We start from the raw sequence: 19,900 nt of genomic DNA, 5'->3' as shown, positions 1-19,900 counted from the left end.
GAGGCTGCCGCGGCCCGGGAAGCAAGGCAGCGGGGCTGGGCGCGGCCGGCTGCTGCTGCCCTTACCTGTCAAAGGTGCCGTCCGGTTTGGAGTCGGCGGAATAAAGCGCTCGGGCGTTTCTCCTCGCTGCCTGGGGAAAGTTTACACCTGTSCAGCCGAGGTCCCTCTGCCTCCGATTGCAGCCGGAGTCCAGCTTTTCGGCTCGAGTAAGCTGCGCCTTGACGTGCCCCGTGCACCTGACGGAGGCTCCCCRTGCTTTTATCCCGCTCGCGGGACAGCCGGTTGCACCCCCAGCATCGCACGCCAGCCAGGGAGCCTTGATGCTGGGGGAGCACCTGGCCGCGAAGGGTGGGCAACGTCCCATCCAGTCCTGTGGCTCTGGGCCTGGCACCACACCGGTGGGCAGGATGAGGAGGCCAGGTCGCGGTTTTGAGCACTGGCTGGCGTCTGTGGAGCTGGCCCACTCCATCGCACTGAGCCTGTGCTCGCTCAGGGGGGTGATGCAGCTGTTGCTGGGACTGCTGCTCCCGTAGTTTGCTTTCTGCATGCTGAAAGATGACATATGCATGCGCAAGGAGGACTCTGCTCTCCAGCARTCTCGGTAAGAACAGAGATGATAGGCCTGCTAATGACATCAGGGTGGTGGAACGCCTTAGAAAAGAATCAGCTTTCAGAAATGTCCGTTATAGAGTCCGTTATAKCATTTAGCAGCACCACTCAACTTATCGAATGAGTCTGTGATAGATTTTAGTCCAGATTAAAAAAAAAGTATCCAYACTCTGTGAAGTTAAGATAAGTAGGCCTCGATGAAAAAGAATTAAGCTGTTGTGTGTCCTTCGTTATGAGTTGCATTTCAAGTTGCACCATTAGTCATGTGCTGATGGGCAAGCAGCTGGTAGTCTGAGATGACTGAAGTGCTGCTGTGATTTGCTATGTGTGTAGGGACTGTCCTGACTGGGATCCCTCACCCAGGCAGCCTAACTTGCAGATCAGAGGCCTGTGCTTTTGTGCAAACCTTCTGCACTTTGTTCTGTCATTCGCATGAAGAGCAGCAGTCTCCCCTGAGGTACTTGCGTTTTCTCCAGATAATGCCTTACTCACAGGCCATGGGTCAACCCTGCCATTCTTTGTTCATGTTGGTGTATGTTTGCTATCACACTTTTGCTCTTCCTGTATTAAAACTAGTGTCTGGCTGTCTGAGGGTTATGTGGTAATTCAGGTCTGGGATGGGTAGCCCAAAGAAAGAAAGACAGAGGAGCAGGCAAAGAAAGAGATTTTTCAGATCCTGTGATCCTAAAAAGTGTTGAACTGCAGTAAAAGAGAGAAGAAGCAGGTTGTTTTTCCCTTCTTGTTTTCTCTACTTATAAAAAAAATGGAGGCAATAATAAGTAAAATATATCCTTAGAAGCTGAAGAAAACTATTATAGAGAAAAAGAAGAAGCTAGTAAATGTATTCACCAAAAAAGCAAGTAACAGGAGAGGCAACAGAAAAGATAGGGTAATCACACTTTCTGATTCCTATCCACTGTGAAAATGATAAAGATATCCACATGAGAACATGCAGAAAAAGCTAGGGAGAAAGGAACAATATGAACACATTCTTTAAAAAATCTTAAGGGCATTACATTTTGGTGAGCATAATGGTCAGGTTACTTTTGTATAAAGTTTTAAATAGCCCTGCTTCCTGAGATAGATAATGAGCAGCTGATACAGCTGGAGTTTAGTTTAGGATACTAGAAGTGAGTTACAGTGCCAGCCGTTATAATTACATTATGATAAGTCTTCTGACAAGACCATTACATAACTGAATGTGGTTGTAGGCCTGCTGCGTGCATAACAAAGACGACGACAAATTGCTTAAAATTTCCATCTCAGCTTCAACATATTGAAGAATAATAATTCTCACTGTTATGGATGTGACTATGATTCTGTCCCCTTTCTGGTCTCTCAGCCTAGTCCTTAAGGTAAGCAGGATGTTGCTCTTCTGTGTCTTTGGCTGAAATCATATTGTTCCCCAGTCCATAGAACAGAGGATCTTGCTGCAGCATCCTCTGTGCACTAACGATTTTGCCTTTCAGGTCACAGCAGGTTGAAACATCTCTTCCCTGGTCATTTAAAACAACTTCTTAGAAATTCAGTGCATAAATTACATAAGGAGATACAGATCAATAATCTTTACTGAATGGTGCACATCCATCACCATTATAGAAGTTGTCAGACTAGGAGAGATATTATGAACATAGATGGCCCAGATCTACCATTCTTTACATAGAACAGATGTACTGGGTTAGACAAAAGGGTCTGTCCCAGGCCGCTCATCATGTCCTTGAAAAACCATCCACTGGTGGTTAGAAAAAGATTTTCCGCTTGCAGAATATTCTCTGCAAGCTTCTGTCAACTGCTGTCTTGAAGATAGGTTAAATAATATCTTAAATGTTGAATAGTTCTCATGGTTTTAGTAGAGCTTCCCCAAAAGTAAAAATATCATTGCTATGTTCTGTGCCTTGTCTCCTAACATCCATTTTGCATTTCACTCTCATTTGTAAGAGTGAGTTAGTGTCCAAATCATTGTGGTATCTGAAAGCCAACGTGGTAAGTTTTAGTGCTCTAAAGAGGAGACAGTGGGTGTTGTGGCAGACTAAAAATGAGCAACCTCGAGACCTAATGGTCTTCAGCAAGCATCTTAGGGCAAATTTTTCATTAGTGTAATGGTAATGAATGAAAATTATTTGGAGGAATGAAAATTATTATAATGGATGAAAATTATTTTTGAGCTGCTTTACTGAACTGAGCTGGAAAGAGATCAGTGCTCCAAAATTCAGGCCATAGTGTTTGCTCTTCCCAACCTACAGTTTTTGATGTTGAAGAATGACATGTCTCATAAACTGCATGCTTATTTGGTAACTAGGGAGTTGCAGCAGAAAATAGGGAGTTGCAGCAGAAAATGGGAGAAGACAAACATTGTTTTCATGGAAGTCGGAACATCTGTAACTTCCAAAAGATAGTCAATGCATCTTTTTACTTAAATGCAGTCTTTCTTATGAGAAGTTATTTAAAAATGAAATTATAAGGGGGGGGGGAGAACATTTCAGAAGCCAAACTGAAAAATTATTGCACTGAGAAAATAAAAATAGGCTTGAACACTCCCAGCCTAGCTAAAAATTGTGGATTCTATTTTTGTAGTTATTTTGTTCTTTCCCTTCTTCTCACCCATTTCAGTTGCATCTTTAGGTTCCCAAATCTGTTTTGTGTTGCTTGCCTGTCTCTACAGGTTTTCAGCAATACCCCTGAAGATGTTTCATTTTTGTCACCTACAGTGGAGAACTGTTGCTGGATGCGTTTTCGTTGCTGGAAGGCAAAAACTGGATAGAAAAGCAATCAACACCTGTAATAGTAGTACTGGTGTAGCAGGTGGCAGGAAGTAGACATGCTGGAACAACGCCAAAAACAGGCTTACTTCTGATGTTTAAGCTTTATGGAGATGAAAAAGTTGGAATACTAGCATATGACCAAAAACATACACAGATTTTGCTTTGTGTTATTAGCTAGCACGATCTTAGAATCTGAGCTGGGAAGTTTGGGCAGTTTGCTCAAACGGCCACACAGGAAGTGTGGCCTGAAGACCCTGCAGGAGTGACTGTCACTGCAGTTCTGTGCAGTTACGCCGGGGCTGAGTTTGGTCCTATTGCTCGGTGTTTCCCAAGGCTAAAAGTAGTATACAAACTTCGCAAGAGTTGTTTGAGGTTTTTATTTTAAGTCCTCGTTGGTAAAGTGTTCTGAGGTTGTAGTATATTTATCCTCAAAGGAAAAGTTCACTAAGTTTGAACTTTCCAACAGCTGAGTTCAGGCCCCTAGGTGTCTAATATTTCTCCAGCAGCAGCTGAGGCAATGAGGCTGGCAGCAGTTTCTACTTTATTTTTGCAAGATAAATAAATATTCAGGCCAATGGCATCTCAGGTTCTGGCAGATGGGCAGTGATGTTTTTTGTTAGAATCTTTAAAAAGTCATATAAGCTTAAATTTTGCAGCAAGACTTCACAAATACTCTGCGTCAGCCTAAGTGCTTCCGTGGAAGTGTTGCCTATCAGAAGTCAGATATTCAGCAAAAGATGCAGCTTGAAATCATGCATTTTTCTGAATGGCTGACAACTTAAATCTTTTTTTTTAATTGGTTTTCTTGTATTGCATTTTTACCTTTTAACATGGAAAAACAATTTATCAGAATTACAGTTTGTAAAATTTAGCTAAGAAGTACTCAGAGCACTCCAGCAAACTTACAGAATGTGCAAGGCAAACTGTATACCATGTCTTTGTAATACTGTACTGTGTCCTCATCCTCCCTCTTGTTTGATTCAGTCACTATGGTGAGGTTTTTATGTGTTAAAATTCCTGGATCTGCAGTCTGAATTCTTTGGGTGACCCTTCCTGCACTGCTGGGGAAGTCATATCTTTAAGGTAGTCTCTGCTTCAGGGAAACTTTCTACTGTTTATGTAGACTGTGCTTAGCATGATGGAAATGCAAACTTTTCCAGAACCTATGGCTGATACTCTGTTGGCAATAAAAATGACATAATTAAAAAAAACCCTATTTAATAACTTTAAATATTGTGCGAGTTCAGCATTCTAGCTCTGTAGCTTTCTACCTGTACCTCCTGGACAGGCGAGCGGTCCATGTTATATCTAATGAGTTGACAGAGGATAACCAAGAATACTATTTTAATGTTACAGTGTGGTTGATCTACTGATTAGGTACCATGGAAGGGGAAGCGTCCTTCACATACTCCTTTCTTTTGCTGCAGTGAGCTTGCTAAGGGAGTTAAATGGGTTAAAAAAAAAAAAGTATGCTGCAAAAAAATGGAGGCGTTGCTGGTTTGTCTCCCTGAGCAGTCAAGGAGACCCAGTCAGATGCCACATAGACAGTGCTATTACCAGCGCAACGAAGGGGGCTGGCAGTGTGTATACAGGGGTGGAGGAGGAGTGAAACCTCCCTTTTGGTGGCAGTTGCAATGGCTCAGCTGTAGTATCATGTAAAAACCCAGCCAAAAGAACAACATCAGAAACTGAAACATGCTACTTTGTTAGGTTTTATGACACACATACATGTTAGAATTTTGCCATAAATCAGCTGTGGAAAGTTTTGGATTTTTTTCCTAAACAGGAACAAACTATTCATGTGTCGATCTTTCCTCTTTCAAACAGGAAGCAACAAAAATCTTTATATGGCTCATGTCTGACAACATGCACCACCAGTGGCTGCTGCTAGCTGCATGCTTTTGGGTGATATTCATGTTCATGGTTGCTAGCAAGTTTATCACATTGACTTTTAAAGACCCAGATGGTAAGTTCAACTTTAACTAAAATTTGATGTGAAACAGAAGATTGAATAGTGTTTCACACAAATAAATACTCTTTCTGTGCACAGTAGTTCCCAGTATGTTACCAGTTCAGTAGGATTTGAGAACAGAATGACTGAATTATAATCGATGTGAAATAACTTTAATTTTCACAGTTTCTGCTTTTCTTGATGGAAGTCTGCAGAACTAACTTTGCATCTTTTCTGTTTAGTGGTTAGGAATAGAGAGGATCATGTCTTGCAGTTTGGTTTTGAGAGGTTGGGTTTCTCAAATCCACTTGTTTCTGTCTTAATAGGAATAGAGTCTATATGCAGAACAACACAGCAGCATTACCTTTTTCAAGACAAACAAGATTCACAAGGAACTAAATAGTCTGTTTCACATGGTATTCGTTTCCGTCCTTTTGTGACTACTTGTCCTGTGGCTGCGGTATGAGCCTTGTGGAAAGTTTGGTTTCATTTGCAGTGCACTTAATCCAGCCACCTCTGCCTTGCTTCTTGCATTCAGCTTTATCCTCCGACTGGCAAACGGCTTATAGGCTTTTGCTTAGCCTAAGTAGCCCAGATGGTATTAAGCTGATAAGGAATTAAAGGCATTTGATGATACCACACAACATATTACAGTTTTTTCTCTACTGATGAGCTGCCATTAAAAAGCAGCCCTGCAGAGAGTTTATGGCGAAGGTGGCATATTTCTAAGAAATGCAAAAAATGTGCAACTCTTGAAGAGCCAAGATCATTAGTGCGGTTTGTTTCAATGACATGGCTAAATATATTAAATATATAATATATATAATGTATATAATATATATTAAATATAAATATATTAAGTGTATCTTTTTTACACAGCATACGTCTGTGTGAAGACCTATTCATCAAGTCGTACAGATGAGAGTTATAGGCTAACTAGGTAGCTTTTCTCACTCCCGGCTGGTTTTTGAGTCCTAATACAACTAAATTGAGCCAGTCTTACAGTTGGTACTTAAATGTTCTGATATTTCATAGTATGCCAACTCTTTTTTCCCAGCACAGGTATTCTTTGAATGGTTATTATTTCCATCAGAAATTGTCAGGGGAATTCAAGTGTAATTTAAAAAAATAAATCTTTTCCTGAAGTACACTCTCTGCATTTACTTGCTTATTATTATCTTGGCTTGCAAACTTTTCTGCATCTTCCTTTTGATCTGTACTGAATCTTCTTTCCCCTTTGAATAGCTTTTTGAGCAGAAGACCGTGTAATTCCTAAGCTCCAGTCCTGTGAAGACATGACAGTGGTTAAGTGTATGTGCATGCTGGAGATGCCAGTTTTTGTATTAGGACTAATGAAGAGAAGCGACGTAAATACACTAACAGAATTTTGGGGGTGGTATGAATAGGATGGCCAATTCTGGAGGAGCTCTTGTAGACTTAATAAAATATGACTTTTCAAGAATTTTCCTTGTTTGAATGTGTCTACTCAGCAACTAGAACAAAACTTGCAGATGCTCAGTGAATCAGTGGGGCTTCTGTTTTTTAAGCTTTTATTGATGTCTTTGGTGCATGAACACCTTGCTGAGAAAGAACAAGTTTCTCTCTGTCATTTCTACTAGCATCTGTGTGCATGTTCTTACCTTATGATAACGAAAGATGATTTAACTGCTTTTTTAATGATCCTTACTTCAGATTACTCTGCTTTTACTACAGGATGCTGTGAAGCAAGTGTGTGCACAACAATATTTACCTTAGCTGATTGCTTTGATGCTGACACTGCTCTCAGTTTTAACGTGTTTTTCCCTCGTGTGCTTTGTTAAAAGGCAATTTAGACACAATAGAGCACTTGCTTAAGAAAGGGACACAGTACACACAGTTTCCTGAGCGTAAAACAGTAAGCCACTGTGGAGGCAGATGAAGAATGGTTATTCATAAAAGAACAAGCTATGCAAAGGGAAGAATAGTCCAATATGCATGGGAATAAATTTTGAGGGAAAGATCATTTTCTTTTTGCTTTGTGGCTAGGGAAGGCTGCTTCAAATCATTTTTGATCTCTGCACTGCATAGAGAACAGCTCAAGTCCTGTGTTATTTTTCAATTTTCTGGTAGCATGGCAATTGAAAAAGATGCAAAAAGGTTCTTCTATTACATGCTTTAATTTGGTCACAAACTATTAGCTGTGTTAAAAACATTAAAGAAGAACTGGATTATCAATTGAATCCATTTTCCCCTTTGAGAGTCTGTAAGAAAGGCCCTGAGTCCCGTAGTAAGCAATGGATCTTGTATTCTTTAGTGCTGATTAGATATGTTAATTTTGGCACCAAAGAAAGAAGTTCTTCTTCAATGAAGGTTTTGTTTCAATAATGTCTGTGAATTTACAATAGGAAGCCTGCCTACTAACATGGGGAAAAAAACAAAAAAGACATTAATATTTTGTTTGCAAGTGCTATGTGAAATTATTTGAAAAATCTAAAATCTATTGTTAAGTCCACATAGTTATGTTCACTTGTCTACCAAACAAGATTTAAATATCATATGTTAAAGCTTTGATCACGTGTGAAATGAAGTAATTCTTTTCCTTGCTATTTGGATTTATGATTTCTCTGTCTCTTTGTACAGAGTTTGTTCATAAAACCCCAAAATAAAAGATATATGGTCATGTCTGTCTGTGATTTAACTCAACTGAAGTTGCATCTAAAATTCCCATTCCTTTAAAACATTCATCATCAGTCTCAAGTCTTGTTAGTTACCTTGCCATTTGGGAACAGATCCTGATGTTTTGTGTGCAGATGGTTATGTTTAATTGTATTCAATTTAAAGCAGAAATAGTTGCCTCCCTCGCATCCCCCTGTAATTCTCCTATCTTTCTTCCGTCTTCAGACTATGGTGCCAAGCAAGAGCCGTTAATACTGACAGCTGTAACAAAAGTGGAGGAGGGACATATGCCAGAGGAGAAACATTGGCTTGAAGAATTCCAGGTGTGTACTGTTGAGATGAGGGTTACATGTATTAAAGAGTAGGAGAAAAGAAAAGTTAAGTACGAGCTCCCTCTTGTTGAAGAGGATTTAGAATAGACAGGAATTTGTTCAGACTGTTCTATTGAGGTTAGAGCTAGCAGAATTTGTTTTAGCTCCACAAAGCTAGTTGGTTATGGTAAGCTGCTATCTTGTTTCGTCAGAATGATTCAACTTTAAAAATGTTTTTCCCTTTCTAGGAGAAAATAGTTACAGTATTCCTTTACAAGTCAGGACAATCATTTTTGCTAGCCTATTTTCTATAATGGCCCAATTTCAAGTTACTTGTATTCTGCCTTGTTACAGCCATTGGGTTCCTCCTTCTGGAGGAAAAGCCTGTGTCTTGCTTAGTGTCTTAGTTCCTTTTGGTTCCCTGCCCAGTCTCTCTGCTTTGATTCTTTTTATCAGTCTCCATCTCTTTTTTTCAATTTTTGTGCTCTTTGTGCCTCACATCTCAGTGTTTGTCCAAAGTAGAACACGAACACAATAGCATTCAATACAAGTTGATCTTTGAGATACACAATTCTGTGCTTTCAGATGTAAAGCAGAACAAATGGGATGCTCCCTAGTTTACAGGGAAACTCTGTAAATTTCTTACACAAATGTGAACTTGAGATTAGTTGCAAGGTGGGCTAAGGCCCACTTTTTCCAGTTGATTAAATGAGTCATCTTATGTTTGAAGTATGCTTAGGATGCAGCAAGAAGGTTAAGTTTCTGTATAAATGTGGCACTTTTTGTTTTCTTATGTTAAAAATTTGAAATTGAAGTTATCCTCAGAATACTTGAAAGATGTTGTTTTGTGGAAGTCTGGCAGATTTGTGTACTGAGTTTTAATATCTTTCATTACCTATATGGAAAGGAATAAGAAGATATCTGGATATCAAACTGTTCCCTCTTGACTTTCTGATAGCTTGAAACACACAGTAGCATTAATCCTGATTGTGTGTACCTGATATCATTTTTGACTGATAAGGAGTCTATTAGGTGGTTCACCTGAAATCCTAACGAGGAAAGTCTGAAGAGCAGTAGCAACAGAAAATCAGGATCAGATTTTTTTCTTAATGGAGAATTGGGATAAAAAGTAAAATCGTCCCCTTTTCCTGTGTAACTTGGGCATTGTACCTAAAGCACTTCTTGTATGAAGATATGGATGGCAGTGCTCGAGTTAACTAACTCAGTCAAATGATTCTTAACTTTACTTGTATAACAATGATGTCCACGCAGTTTGGAATAATTACCTAGTTATTTGAGAGAATAAGACAGAAAAAAATGTCTTTCATTTTACAATACCTCTTTCTAACATTGCCCTTGCTGCAAAGGGCAGTGTCAATAATTTTAGGAAATTTGGAAAGTAGAAGAACAATTTGGCCCAATAACATGCTGCTCATAGGTATGACAAAACCATAAGTGAATTTTCCATGTACATTAAATTTTGGCCCACTTCTAACCTCTTCTCCTCCTCAGCTGGCAAAGTAGGTCAAAGCAAAAATAGACTTCTCCCCCACCTTCCTTCTCATGTTGGAAGCTCCAGAAAGGCCAGAAAATCCTAGAATTTTGCTGAGTTCATGAACTCTATTATTCCCCAACTTTGAAACAAGAGGCAATGTGCAAAGAGAAGAAAATAGATAAGTTATTGACATACTATAATGTTTACCTTCTATTTTAATGGCTTCTCAGAGTGAAATTCAACTCATTTCATTTACCTAGTGAAGATATGACACCTGTGCTTAAAGATTACTTGATACAACTGCCAGACTTCAGAAAAATAATACCAGTTGGTTCATTTGTTTTTCTGTGCTCCAAATAGGGCTGTATAAAAGCACGCAAACACACCAATCTTATACTATCAACAGTTTATTTTTAATGACAGTTTTAGCTCCTTCCTTTTGCAAATCCAACTGTGTAAATCAGTAAGGGGAAGGGGGAAGATTTTTCAGCTGAAAGTTAAAATTCCCCATCCCTGGTTAATCAGGCGAGTTCTTTTCTCTCTCTCCCACCACCAAAATTGAGGCAGAGGGAAGCTGTTGTAGTCACAGTTCCTGCTCTAGTTTAAGAGCAGAAAAGGGGGCATATACCAAACAGATAATCCATTGGGGAGGGAGAATGCCTGCTTCTCATATTAGCCTCAGTAATTGCTGATGTTCACTCATTGTTTGAATTTTTATCCAGTATTTTTTCTGCAGCTAGAGTAAACAGAAACACTGAATGTCTGCAGATGCTAAAAACCAGCTCCCAGCCAGAAGGGTTAGAATCCCTAAGCATGATCTCCTCACAGATTAAAGCTTAATTTGCATTGAAACTGATGGTATAGTTCTGAAGCCTGCCTATCCCAGCCCCCTAAAAGTTCCCTTACTAGCCACTGAAACTTTATGGGAATTCCAATCATTGCTCAAGACATGGTATTCGTACAGGGGAGAGCTGGCTGCTCTGCAAGGCTCCTGAATTGCTGTATAGAAAATCTCTTACTATTGCCCTTGATAATGACTTAGTGTCTTACTGGCATCTACAGCAGCACAAGAAACAAACAGTGATATTGCTTTCGTTAATATCTAGCAGTATGTTTATAGGAAATCTGGAAGTTATAATATGCACATTATAGGATGCATAAGTTTGGGTATTCTATACTTGAGAATTTGATCTGAAAACTAAACTCTTGCACTTTTCTTTTCCCCTCACTTGTTTTTATAAAGCCAACTGGAAAAGCTTTCTCTGGAAATCTGATACGCCAGCCCCTGGTTCATATGGAAAGACTTGAGCTTCTCAAGAATGTCTGCAGAGACACTGCATTGAGAAATCTCTCTCACACTGCAGTTTCCAAGTTTGTCCTGGATCGAATATTTGTGTGTGACAAGCACAAGATCCTGTTCTGTCAGACACCGAAAGTGGGCAACACTCAGTGGAAAAAAGTCTTGATCGTTTTAAATGGTACTTACTCTGATTTGGGTGTGTGGTTGCTTTGAGGAGGAGGAAAGAGCAGAATCAGTCCAACTGTGACAACACTAAAGTGGATTTTTTTCTAGTCTTCTGTGCTGATACTTAGTATTAGCTGTTCATTCGTCACAGTTGCTTCTAGTTCTTCTAAAACATCTCTTTTAAAGAAGTTAAACCTATTCTTTCTGTGAACATAAAYATTGTTATTGTTTGACTCAAAGGTGATTTGAGTCATGAAAGAGTACCTTTATGCACATGGTAGTAGATTGATTATCCTTCAAGGGGTGGCACTTATTTAAAGAATGTTAAAAAAAATTATAATAGTTCCCTAAGAAAGGATAATATAAAATCTCTAACTTCAACCTGCCAATTTTTAACTTCAGGTTTTTAGCTATAAGTAAAGCTAGTTAATATTTGGCAGCTGCTGTTGGTCCTGTGCAGAAATCTTGTGCATGTGTTATCAGTGAGCACACATATGAATTATGAAGGTTGTCAGGTCCTTAAGCTTATAATTTGGTCAACAAAGGTATATTATAAAATGACTGTAAAAGAAAGAGCAAAGCAACTGGCGTTTCTGAATTACAGTCTAGAAGATATGCCTTATCTGCCTGCTGTACATTTCTAGTAGCCTCGTATGTCAATATTAATAAATGGTTTCCTCAGGGTTTTATACTATACCACTGCCTGCACACTTAAAATAAAACTATTAACTTGACCGTATTTGACGTAACAAACCCTTCTTTGATATAAAAGAGGGTCTTGCCTGTCTGTACACCAAGACTGTGAATTTTCTACATGTAATCAGGTCAGTCAGTGGCTGTTAGATGCTTTTGCAGATGACATAGCTTCACCAAGGTGTGGGAAAAACACAAATTTTATAATAAGATGGTTTTACAAAAGCTCTGAGAACTGCCAGCTCTGCTGTTGCATTTTCATGTGTTACTTTACCTTATGTGAGCTAGTTTACACATCCAGAAGGAAACAAAGTCAAAAATTGACAAGTTTCCCAGCAAAACTTGTTTAGAGAGGACTGTATCTTAAATACTTGAACATTAGTTTCATGTCTGATGTATGGATGAAGGAGCTGAAAAGCTAGCAAGGATATGGATGCATGTAGGTATGGATATTTGCCTTAAATGCCTGTGAAAGCCACACTCCAAGAAAAAAAAAATGTCGTTTCAGTTTCTGATATCTGTTGTCTCCATCTAATTCTCTCTGGCTACCAAGAAACAGAAGATGGAATAAAACTGAGAGTCTAAGTGATATGAATTACACATTGTAGCTCTGGCAACCCCTGATGTTTTTACTGAACCTTTTATTACCTGTACCACTCCCACAGTCAGAATACTGGAAGAGAGAAGGCTATAGAAGCTTTCTGTTAGACAGCTGTTTTGTATCACCCTGCCCCTATTGCAAATTAGTACTCTTGAAATGATACTGTTGTGTGAAGGTTTACTCCTGAAATCCAAAGGGTCTACATGAAAATATTTCCCCAAGTCATTACAACTTCCAGGATCAGGGTCTTAAAATAAATGTATTAGGATTTAGTGACATTTTTCTTGACAGCTTATGTGCTTGAAAAATAAATTTCTGCAGGATTTCTGACTTTAAATTTAGTGCTTTTAAATATATGTAATATTGCGTGACTGGAATTTTGTTTTCAGCACAGTGTAGCTGTTGAAAGAACTTCATGGATCCTGACAGCGAAGTGCTTTTGTGCTGAAACAGTTCCAAAAGCAGCCTACAGTATTTATTTTTTGTTGCTTGTAGAAAGTCGGTCAAAAAGGCTGATCTCGTCTTTGGAGTTAATCCTCAAAATCTTCCTCTCTCTGTATGTGTGGGCAGAGTGAAAGAGAACGGGGATAGTGAGGTAGGGAGTTACAGGCTTAGCCATAATTGCTGGTAAAATTTATGTAATGTGCATTTCTAAGAGATTTGAACTGATTTGGTCTTGAACCGTGATGTTACATCTCCTAAAGAGTTTTAACAACTCTTAGCATTACAGTCAGAATCTCTCATCATTTAACAGTTTTAAACATAGTAACCGTAAGTACTAAAAATAGAGAAAAGAGAAAGATAAAAAGCTATGAGCCAAAGGCACAAACATCCTTGCTTGTACTCACTCTCTCTTTCCCCCAGCCCTGAAAGATTAACTTGCTCTCTTTCTGATTTGTCTAGGAGCATTTTCTTCCATAGAAGAGATCCCAGAAAATATTGTGCACGACCATGAGAAGAATGGCCTTCCACGTTTGTCCTCCTTCACTGATGCTGAAATTAAGAAACGGTAAGAGGTGGCTTCCCAGGAAAGTGGGCGCTGCTTGGAGACAGCAGTGTGGGTGAGCAGGCAGTAGTACAGTTGAAATCCACATCTGGAATGGAGGACAGCAGAGTTTTTGTCCCACCACTGATATTAAAGTGTTATTCCCTAAGCCACTCAGATGTTGCTGTGACTATTCCCCTCCTGTCTTCAAAGACATACACAAGTTTAACTGATAAAACAGTTAGATGATCCAATGACTCCTTGGTATGGGATTTCTGTAGTTCAGTACACCACTATTTGTGGTCCACCCGGATCCCTTGTAAAGTAAAACTTCCCAGCTCCGTGTAAGATTGGCATTGCAGGTAGATTCTCTTATCYGGGTTGAGCCATACAGATTTAAAAAGTCACTCCTCCTTAGCCACAGACTATTGTCCCTTCAGCTGAAGCACTTCATCTTTCTGTTGGAGTACTCATGGTCCATTTCAGAGCAGGGAGTTTATTTTTCTGCAGTGATGCCTTCTAAATTACTCTGACTAGGTTGTGTCTGTTCTTGTTCTTGTCTCTGCTAGCTCCTTTTCTGTATACAATCCCTGTAGGGAGTTGCAGCATAGAGAGAATAGGAAGTAAAATGACAGTGGACACTTGTAAGGTTGTGCTTGCATGGTTTTCTTGAACATTAAGCCATTCTGAAGAGTTAGCACCTTACACAGGAGGTGGCAGCCATCACTTGAGCACAGTCCAGTGATTGTTGCATTCAGTGTTATGAATGCCACTGATCACCGTTGTGGTACTTCATTGCAACTGATAGTTTGCAAAAGGAAATATTATCACTGTGTTTGTGAGGACATGGATTTATCTCCTGGTGAACAGCCCTGCATAGAAAATAACTGTTTGCCCAGGGGATGAGCCATAGTTAGGGTATTTGAAGTCAAATGTCATCATTTGGGGTGTTACAGTCAGACCATTACAGAAATAGTGCTGGAGATACATAACATGGGTTCTGTTGGGAATTCTGAAGTAAATTATTGGGGCACTTAGCTGTAGCAAGAGGGATTGTGTGGATCTGTTGATCTACTTTGCTCACCTCTTGTCCCACCTGGTTGGGTGTCAGTCTGACAGAAGACTGGTCAAGAGCCTGTTGGGGCTGGAAAAAGTCCATCCACTTATTTTAGGATGAAGATGAGGACTTACTCTAGGATGAGAGGATTAAGCTCTAAATCACTTTTGTTAGCTGTTTACCTGAAATAAACTTTTATTTTCAGTTTACTCCTCCTACAGATAATCTCTAACTACAGCATGTTACAGTTCAGTGATGTCACGACAAAATATGAAATTCTGTTGAAGACTGTTGGGTCTCGTTAAAATAATATTCTCAGCCATTTTTAAAAGCATGCCAAAACTTCAAATAAAATACCAGAAAGTTTTTTTTATTTTTTACGTAAGCAGTAATTTGTCTAACTACCTGTCATTGAAATCTGCAACCCTCTGCATGCATTTAGCTGTATTGAGTCACTTTTTTGCGTGTCGTTTTATGTATGTTGCTTCTTATTTTGAGCCCAATCCCATGACATTATTAAGTTCAGAGCTTTCAGCATCTTAAAGGACTTGGTCTTCTGTTTATATCGGTCAAGATAAACTAAGCTTCTCCTTTTGCATAAAGTGTGACAAATAGCAAATACTGTTTATAGTTTGTATTGTATACAATTTATGTCTTTTTACTAAACAGTTTTCGTATTTTGACTCTTTTTGACTACAATATTAATAGACTATGAAAGTTGCATGTGTAAGATTCATATTGCTGTCTCTGTGATCAGAGTTTATGTACATTTTGTAAGTCTTTGCTAAACATTTCTGATACCGCCTTAATTATTTAATTTCTTATTTCTTTCTTCCTTCCTCTATTTAGACTGAATTTATACTTCAAGTTTTTTATTGTTAGAGATCCATTTGAAAGACTTATTTCTGCATTTAAAGACAAGTTTGTGCACAATCCTCGGTTTGAACCTTGGTACCGGCATGAAATTGCTCCTGGCATCATTCGTAAATATAGAAAGAATCGCACAGAGACTAGAGGGCTGCAGTTCGAGGATTTTGTGCGCTATCTGGGTGACCCAAATCATCGATGGCTGGATGTTCAGTTTGGTGATCACATCATTCATTGGGTAACATATGTGGAACTGTGTGCCCCCTGTGAAATCACATATAGTGTGATTGGACACCATGAAACCCTGGAGGATGATGCTCCATATATCTTGAAAGCAGCCGGCATAGACCATCTGGTATCATACCCCACGATTCCACCAGGGATAACAGTGTACAACAAAACAAAAGTAGAGCGGTATTTTTCGGGAATTAGCAAGAGAGACATAAGACGCCTCTATGCTCGGTTTGAAGGCGATTTTAAACTCTTTGGCTATCGGGAGCCAGATTTCTTGTTAAACTGACACCTAGAATAAGCTCTGGAGAAGTGTCGGGTGGATTAACCTAAACCCACATGAATACCAGCTGCAACACTGACAGAGCTAAGAATGACCTTTTGTTTTCTAGCTTTTTGATGTTGCTCCATTTTTCAGTGAAATATTTGTCATATGAACAATTAGGGGCTTATAGTTGTTGTTTACTGACCGTATTTTCAACATGTGGCATTGAAATCTGTTAGGAGTGAAATCTCTATTATCTAAAATACAGAATTCCACTTATTCCCTCTTCCCTCCAGGGAAAAAAGAAAGGGGGGAGGGGAGAACCAATGGGCTACGACCTTCCTGGTCTCTCTCCCAGCTAGAATACCGTTTAAAAAAATAGAGTGAAGCATTTGTAAAAGATGGCAGTTTCACTGTAGGTTAACTCTGACATGTGGGTGAAATTACAATTCATGCTCATGAGAAAGGCATGTAGAGTCTCCCACGAGCCATGAAAACTAGAGGCCAGCACAGGACTAAAATTTGATTAAATACTTGGCAAGTAAAATCATCCAGGTTCTGTCATGTGCCTGATACAATAACAGTAATGCTGATCTAATCCCATTTTTTGTTTTTCACAGAACAAATCTAATTAGACAGAAGCTTCAGAACTGTCCAAAAAAGGGGGGGAGGGGGCTGGTTCCAAGCCCATTTGTCTTTGTATTCTTGTCAAATGTTTACTGTACTTACTTCTGGCCTGCTTTTTAAAATATTATTTAACTCCTGGCTATGTAAGTTATCTGAGAACTTCAGAGACAAATGGAGCACAGAGAAATATAAAGCTTTTGGGGAAACTTTAAGGAAATTTAATTTAAAAAGAAAATATGAGTAGTAATTTGAGAAGCACATCACAAGATGCTCTCTAAATATCAAACATTTTAACTTGTTTTATCTTCTAACAGTTAAGGTTAAATAAGCCACAAAAGCAGGATGTCATGTAAAATAGCTGCTGGAGTTAATTTGGGTTAATGCTTCACCTTTTTCTTATATCATGCCATGCTCAATGTTTAGTACCTTAAAGAAGACAGAAATTGCCCCCTCTGAAAATGCATCTCTCTACTGCTGAAGAAGGCAGGATAAATCTTTGATTTTTCCAGTGTTTTGCTGCTATGATGTCTTAAGTBAAAAATGCCCAACATCTGTGTTACCAATGGGTGAATTGGCAACTTGCCAGGAGTTTGAATGTCACTTAAATTTATGTGTATACTTTGTGCATTAAAAAAAAAAAAAAAAAAAAGCAAGCAGAACTGAATGGGTGCAACCATAACATTTGCTTGTGTTTGCATTCTTCCTGTCTGATTAAAAAAAAAAAAGTCTCTTGTCTGAGTTCACCAGCAATAAGGATTAATGCGCTGTCCTGCAGTTCATAGGAAAGAGAGGCCGTGTATCTGAGTTAGAGGAATTGGTCCATCACAGTGAGGCATTTGAGCTGTATTTTTGAAATCATAGTCCTAAAGGATTAATTTTCAGACCAGTAACATTGCTGACTAGAAATGCTAATAATGGTCAGTGCTATGGAGCCTGCTCTTAAATCCAGCTACAGTATGTTTTTGATAGCTTCCTGTATCAACATAAGGAAGCATCTTGCAGTCAAGAAAAAGGAAAGCTGTGCCAAACTGACATGTGCTGCTCTCTGCAAAAAAGAAGCCCTGTTGTAGTTGGATGTAATTTCAGAAAGATCTCAACAGTCTGATTGAAACAAGGGAGAATCATTAACTGGGCATTGTTAGCAAGAGAATACTCCAAGGTGGCAAAGCTGGAAGAGTTGTTTGGGGATTTGTTTGTTTGTTTAAAAGAAAAAACTGGGAAGTTACAGTACCCTAGACTTGTTAGTTCTTAACTTATGAGAAAAAGATGTTAACAGCTCCAGGTTTGTGTGTGTTCTGTTTTTCTTTTTGTTTGGTTTCTTTGTTTTTGTTTTTAATACGGGAACCTAGCAAAATGTATTATTAAATGCGTTTTGGAGCTAATGAGCTGATTGATTACCTCTCTGCTGATTTCAAATGTAACAGTGTGAATAATGTATAGTGAATTCAGGCCTTAATCTTTAAATCTAATAAAATAGAATCATTTTTCTCTGAAAGCATAAGCTACTGATCACATAGCACACAAATGTATCTGGTTTTATTTTTCTTCATAAACTACTAAATGTACTGATTACTTAAATTGCCAGATGGAAAGTTCTAAGTAAGAATGTTTTCCYTAATAGCCTTTTCTGAGTTGAGTTCTCTTGGGAGTTTGATGGGAAATGTGGATGGATTTATGCAGTGATGTAGAAAGCTCCAGCAAACTGTATTCTGARTGCTCCTTTCCCCCAATTCTGTGCTCCTGCGCTTTTCAGGCTGCAATTGGAATAGTCATTATCTTTTCTTCAATTCATACGCGAAGTTTCTCCTTACAATGCTTACTCCTGAGCTTTTTTCCTTTTTTTTTCTTTCTTTTTTTTTTTTTTTCCTCTTGAGGCTAAAATAAATTACAGAGCAATTTTGGCATGACTCTTGCAGAAACTTAGATAACATTAAAATGTTTCAGATATTTAAGGAGAGTCCTTAAAGGGGTATGGTGAAATTCGTACCATGTAGGTTTGGTCCAGATAGAATGACCAGAGGATTTGGTGTCCTAGAGAGGACTCTTGCCATGTCAGTCTTGAATAATTTAATTCATTAAATTATTGTGCTTTGTTTTAAATTAATTGTAGTCTATACAAGGCATTTACAAATTTAATCCCAGTGGCATGCATGAATGACATTTGGCTGTGTGGTTGTCATTTGCCTACCACTTTCAAGCTGTAGTGATATATATGTATTTTGGGAACTACTCATCCAAGGTATTACTTCTCTTTTTTATTATCACTGCAGCTTCAGAAAGCAAATTTTCATGATTGCTTTATGTCTKTCTCTCTGTGTATTTCTTTTTGTTGTCTCCTCAGCAACTTCTGAATCCTTTGGGCAATTTTAACCACATTTTACAGGGAGGGTTGAGTTCTTAAAGATACTGAGTTGCAGTAACCTTTCTGAAAAATGACAGCTAGTTAGAGGAAAGAAATATTCTTTGTGCATTTTCTTGATGCACATATCCCTCTTTCTTGCAGTAGAAGTGGATCCAAAATCTACGTGCCTGTGAGCAAACTTTAAGGGCAGTGCCTGTCCCCTTTTCTTTCAACTCTAGTGCACAGTCAGTTGTTGCCAGTGGTCTCTTTCTGATTACACACCGTGAACATGCTTCTCCGTAGTTAGAATTAATGTGCAAGTTCTTATTTTGGGACCTGTTCTTTAAAAGAAGTTATCAGTTCAAGAGTGTGCAGAAAATACGTTTTTCATGGATACCCTGTTGTCATCTCTTGCTGTTGGTGCTTGGATGTTGCCCTGGGCAAGAGCCCCCAGCTGTCACCGCTTGTCCCTGCAGTCGGATCAGCCAAGCCACCAGGCAGCTCTGGCTTTTGTGCAAYGTTACTGCGCTTTTTCCTTCAGGTGTTAGTATATTTACTCACTGGCAAAGCCAGCTCTGATCTTATCTGTGCCTGAGCAAGTTTACTGAGAAAAGCGTGATGATACAGGCATAGCTTAAGCTCATTTCTCAGAYGAGAAAGGATTTCCTGTCAGTGTATCAGTCTGTATCTGATACGCTTGAACTGCAAGAGAGAGCGCAATATTTCTGCTTAATGGCCTTATTGTAGCTCACACTAAGGCGCAGGCCTATTATTCTGCTAACTAAGGGGACCTTAAAGGAGATGAGCATTCARCGAGTGCTTGTTTTGAATGTAAGGCTGGGGGGACTCTTGACATAGGAATTGCGCCCTGAAGATTTATCGTGGCTAACTCCGTGCTACGTGTCATCTGTGGAGGCCGCTGAGGTTTCCTTGTGGCCTGTGCTTGAGAAGACCTGCAAGGTAAAAAGCGGCTTGTGGCTCTTGT

The 19,900-nt window shown here is 39.1% G+C and overlaps 1 protein-coding gene across 2 annotated transcripts; it reads left to right on the top strand.

Annotated features, from left to right (window-relative positions):
• Positions 1 to 448: 448 nt before the first annotated feature.
• CHST10 (carbohydrate sulfotransferase 10) lies at positions 449 to 18,069 on the top strand. 2 transcript variants are annotated; one of them, XM_085321615.1, is made up of 6 exons: positions 449 to 601; positions 5,199 to 5,337; positions 8,203 to 8,300; positions 11,027 to 11,261; positions 13,446 to 13,551; positions 15,434 to 18,069. In XM_085321615.1, the coding sequence occupies exons 1-6, from the start codon at positions 563 to 565 to the stop codon at positions 15,969 to 15,971; spliced, it is 1,155 nt and encodes a 384-aa protein (XP_085177741.1). In that variant the 5' UTR covers positions 449 to 562; the 3' UTR covers positions 15,972 to 18,069. The 2 variants fall into 2 exon arrangements, with proteins under 2 accessions (XP_085177741.1, XP_085177740.1); XM_085321614.1 differs by lacking the exon at positions 449 to 601 and adding an exon at positions 1,832 to 1,964.
• Positions 18,070 to 19,900: the final 1,831 nt, after the last annotated feature.

This window comes from Rhea americana, unplaced genomic scaffold (genome assembly GCF_003343005.1).
Source record: "Rhea americana isolate MKP2758 unplaced genomic scaffold, rheAme1 scaffold_7, whole genome shotgun sequence".
In the NCBI taxonomy this organism is placed as follows: domain Eukaryota; kingdom Metazoa; phylum Chordata; class Aves; order Rheiformes; family Rheidae; genus Rhea; species Rhea americana.
Note: the sequence above shows the minus strand (reverse complement) of the source record. Positions and strands in the feature narration are given on the sequence as shown.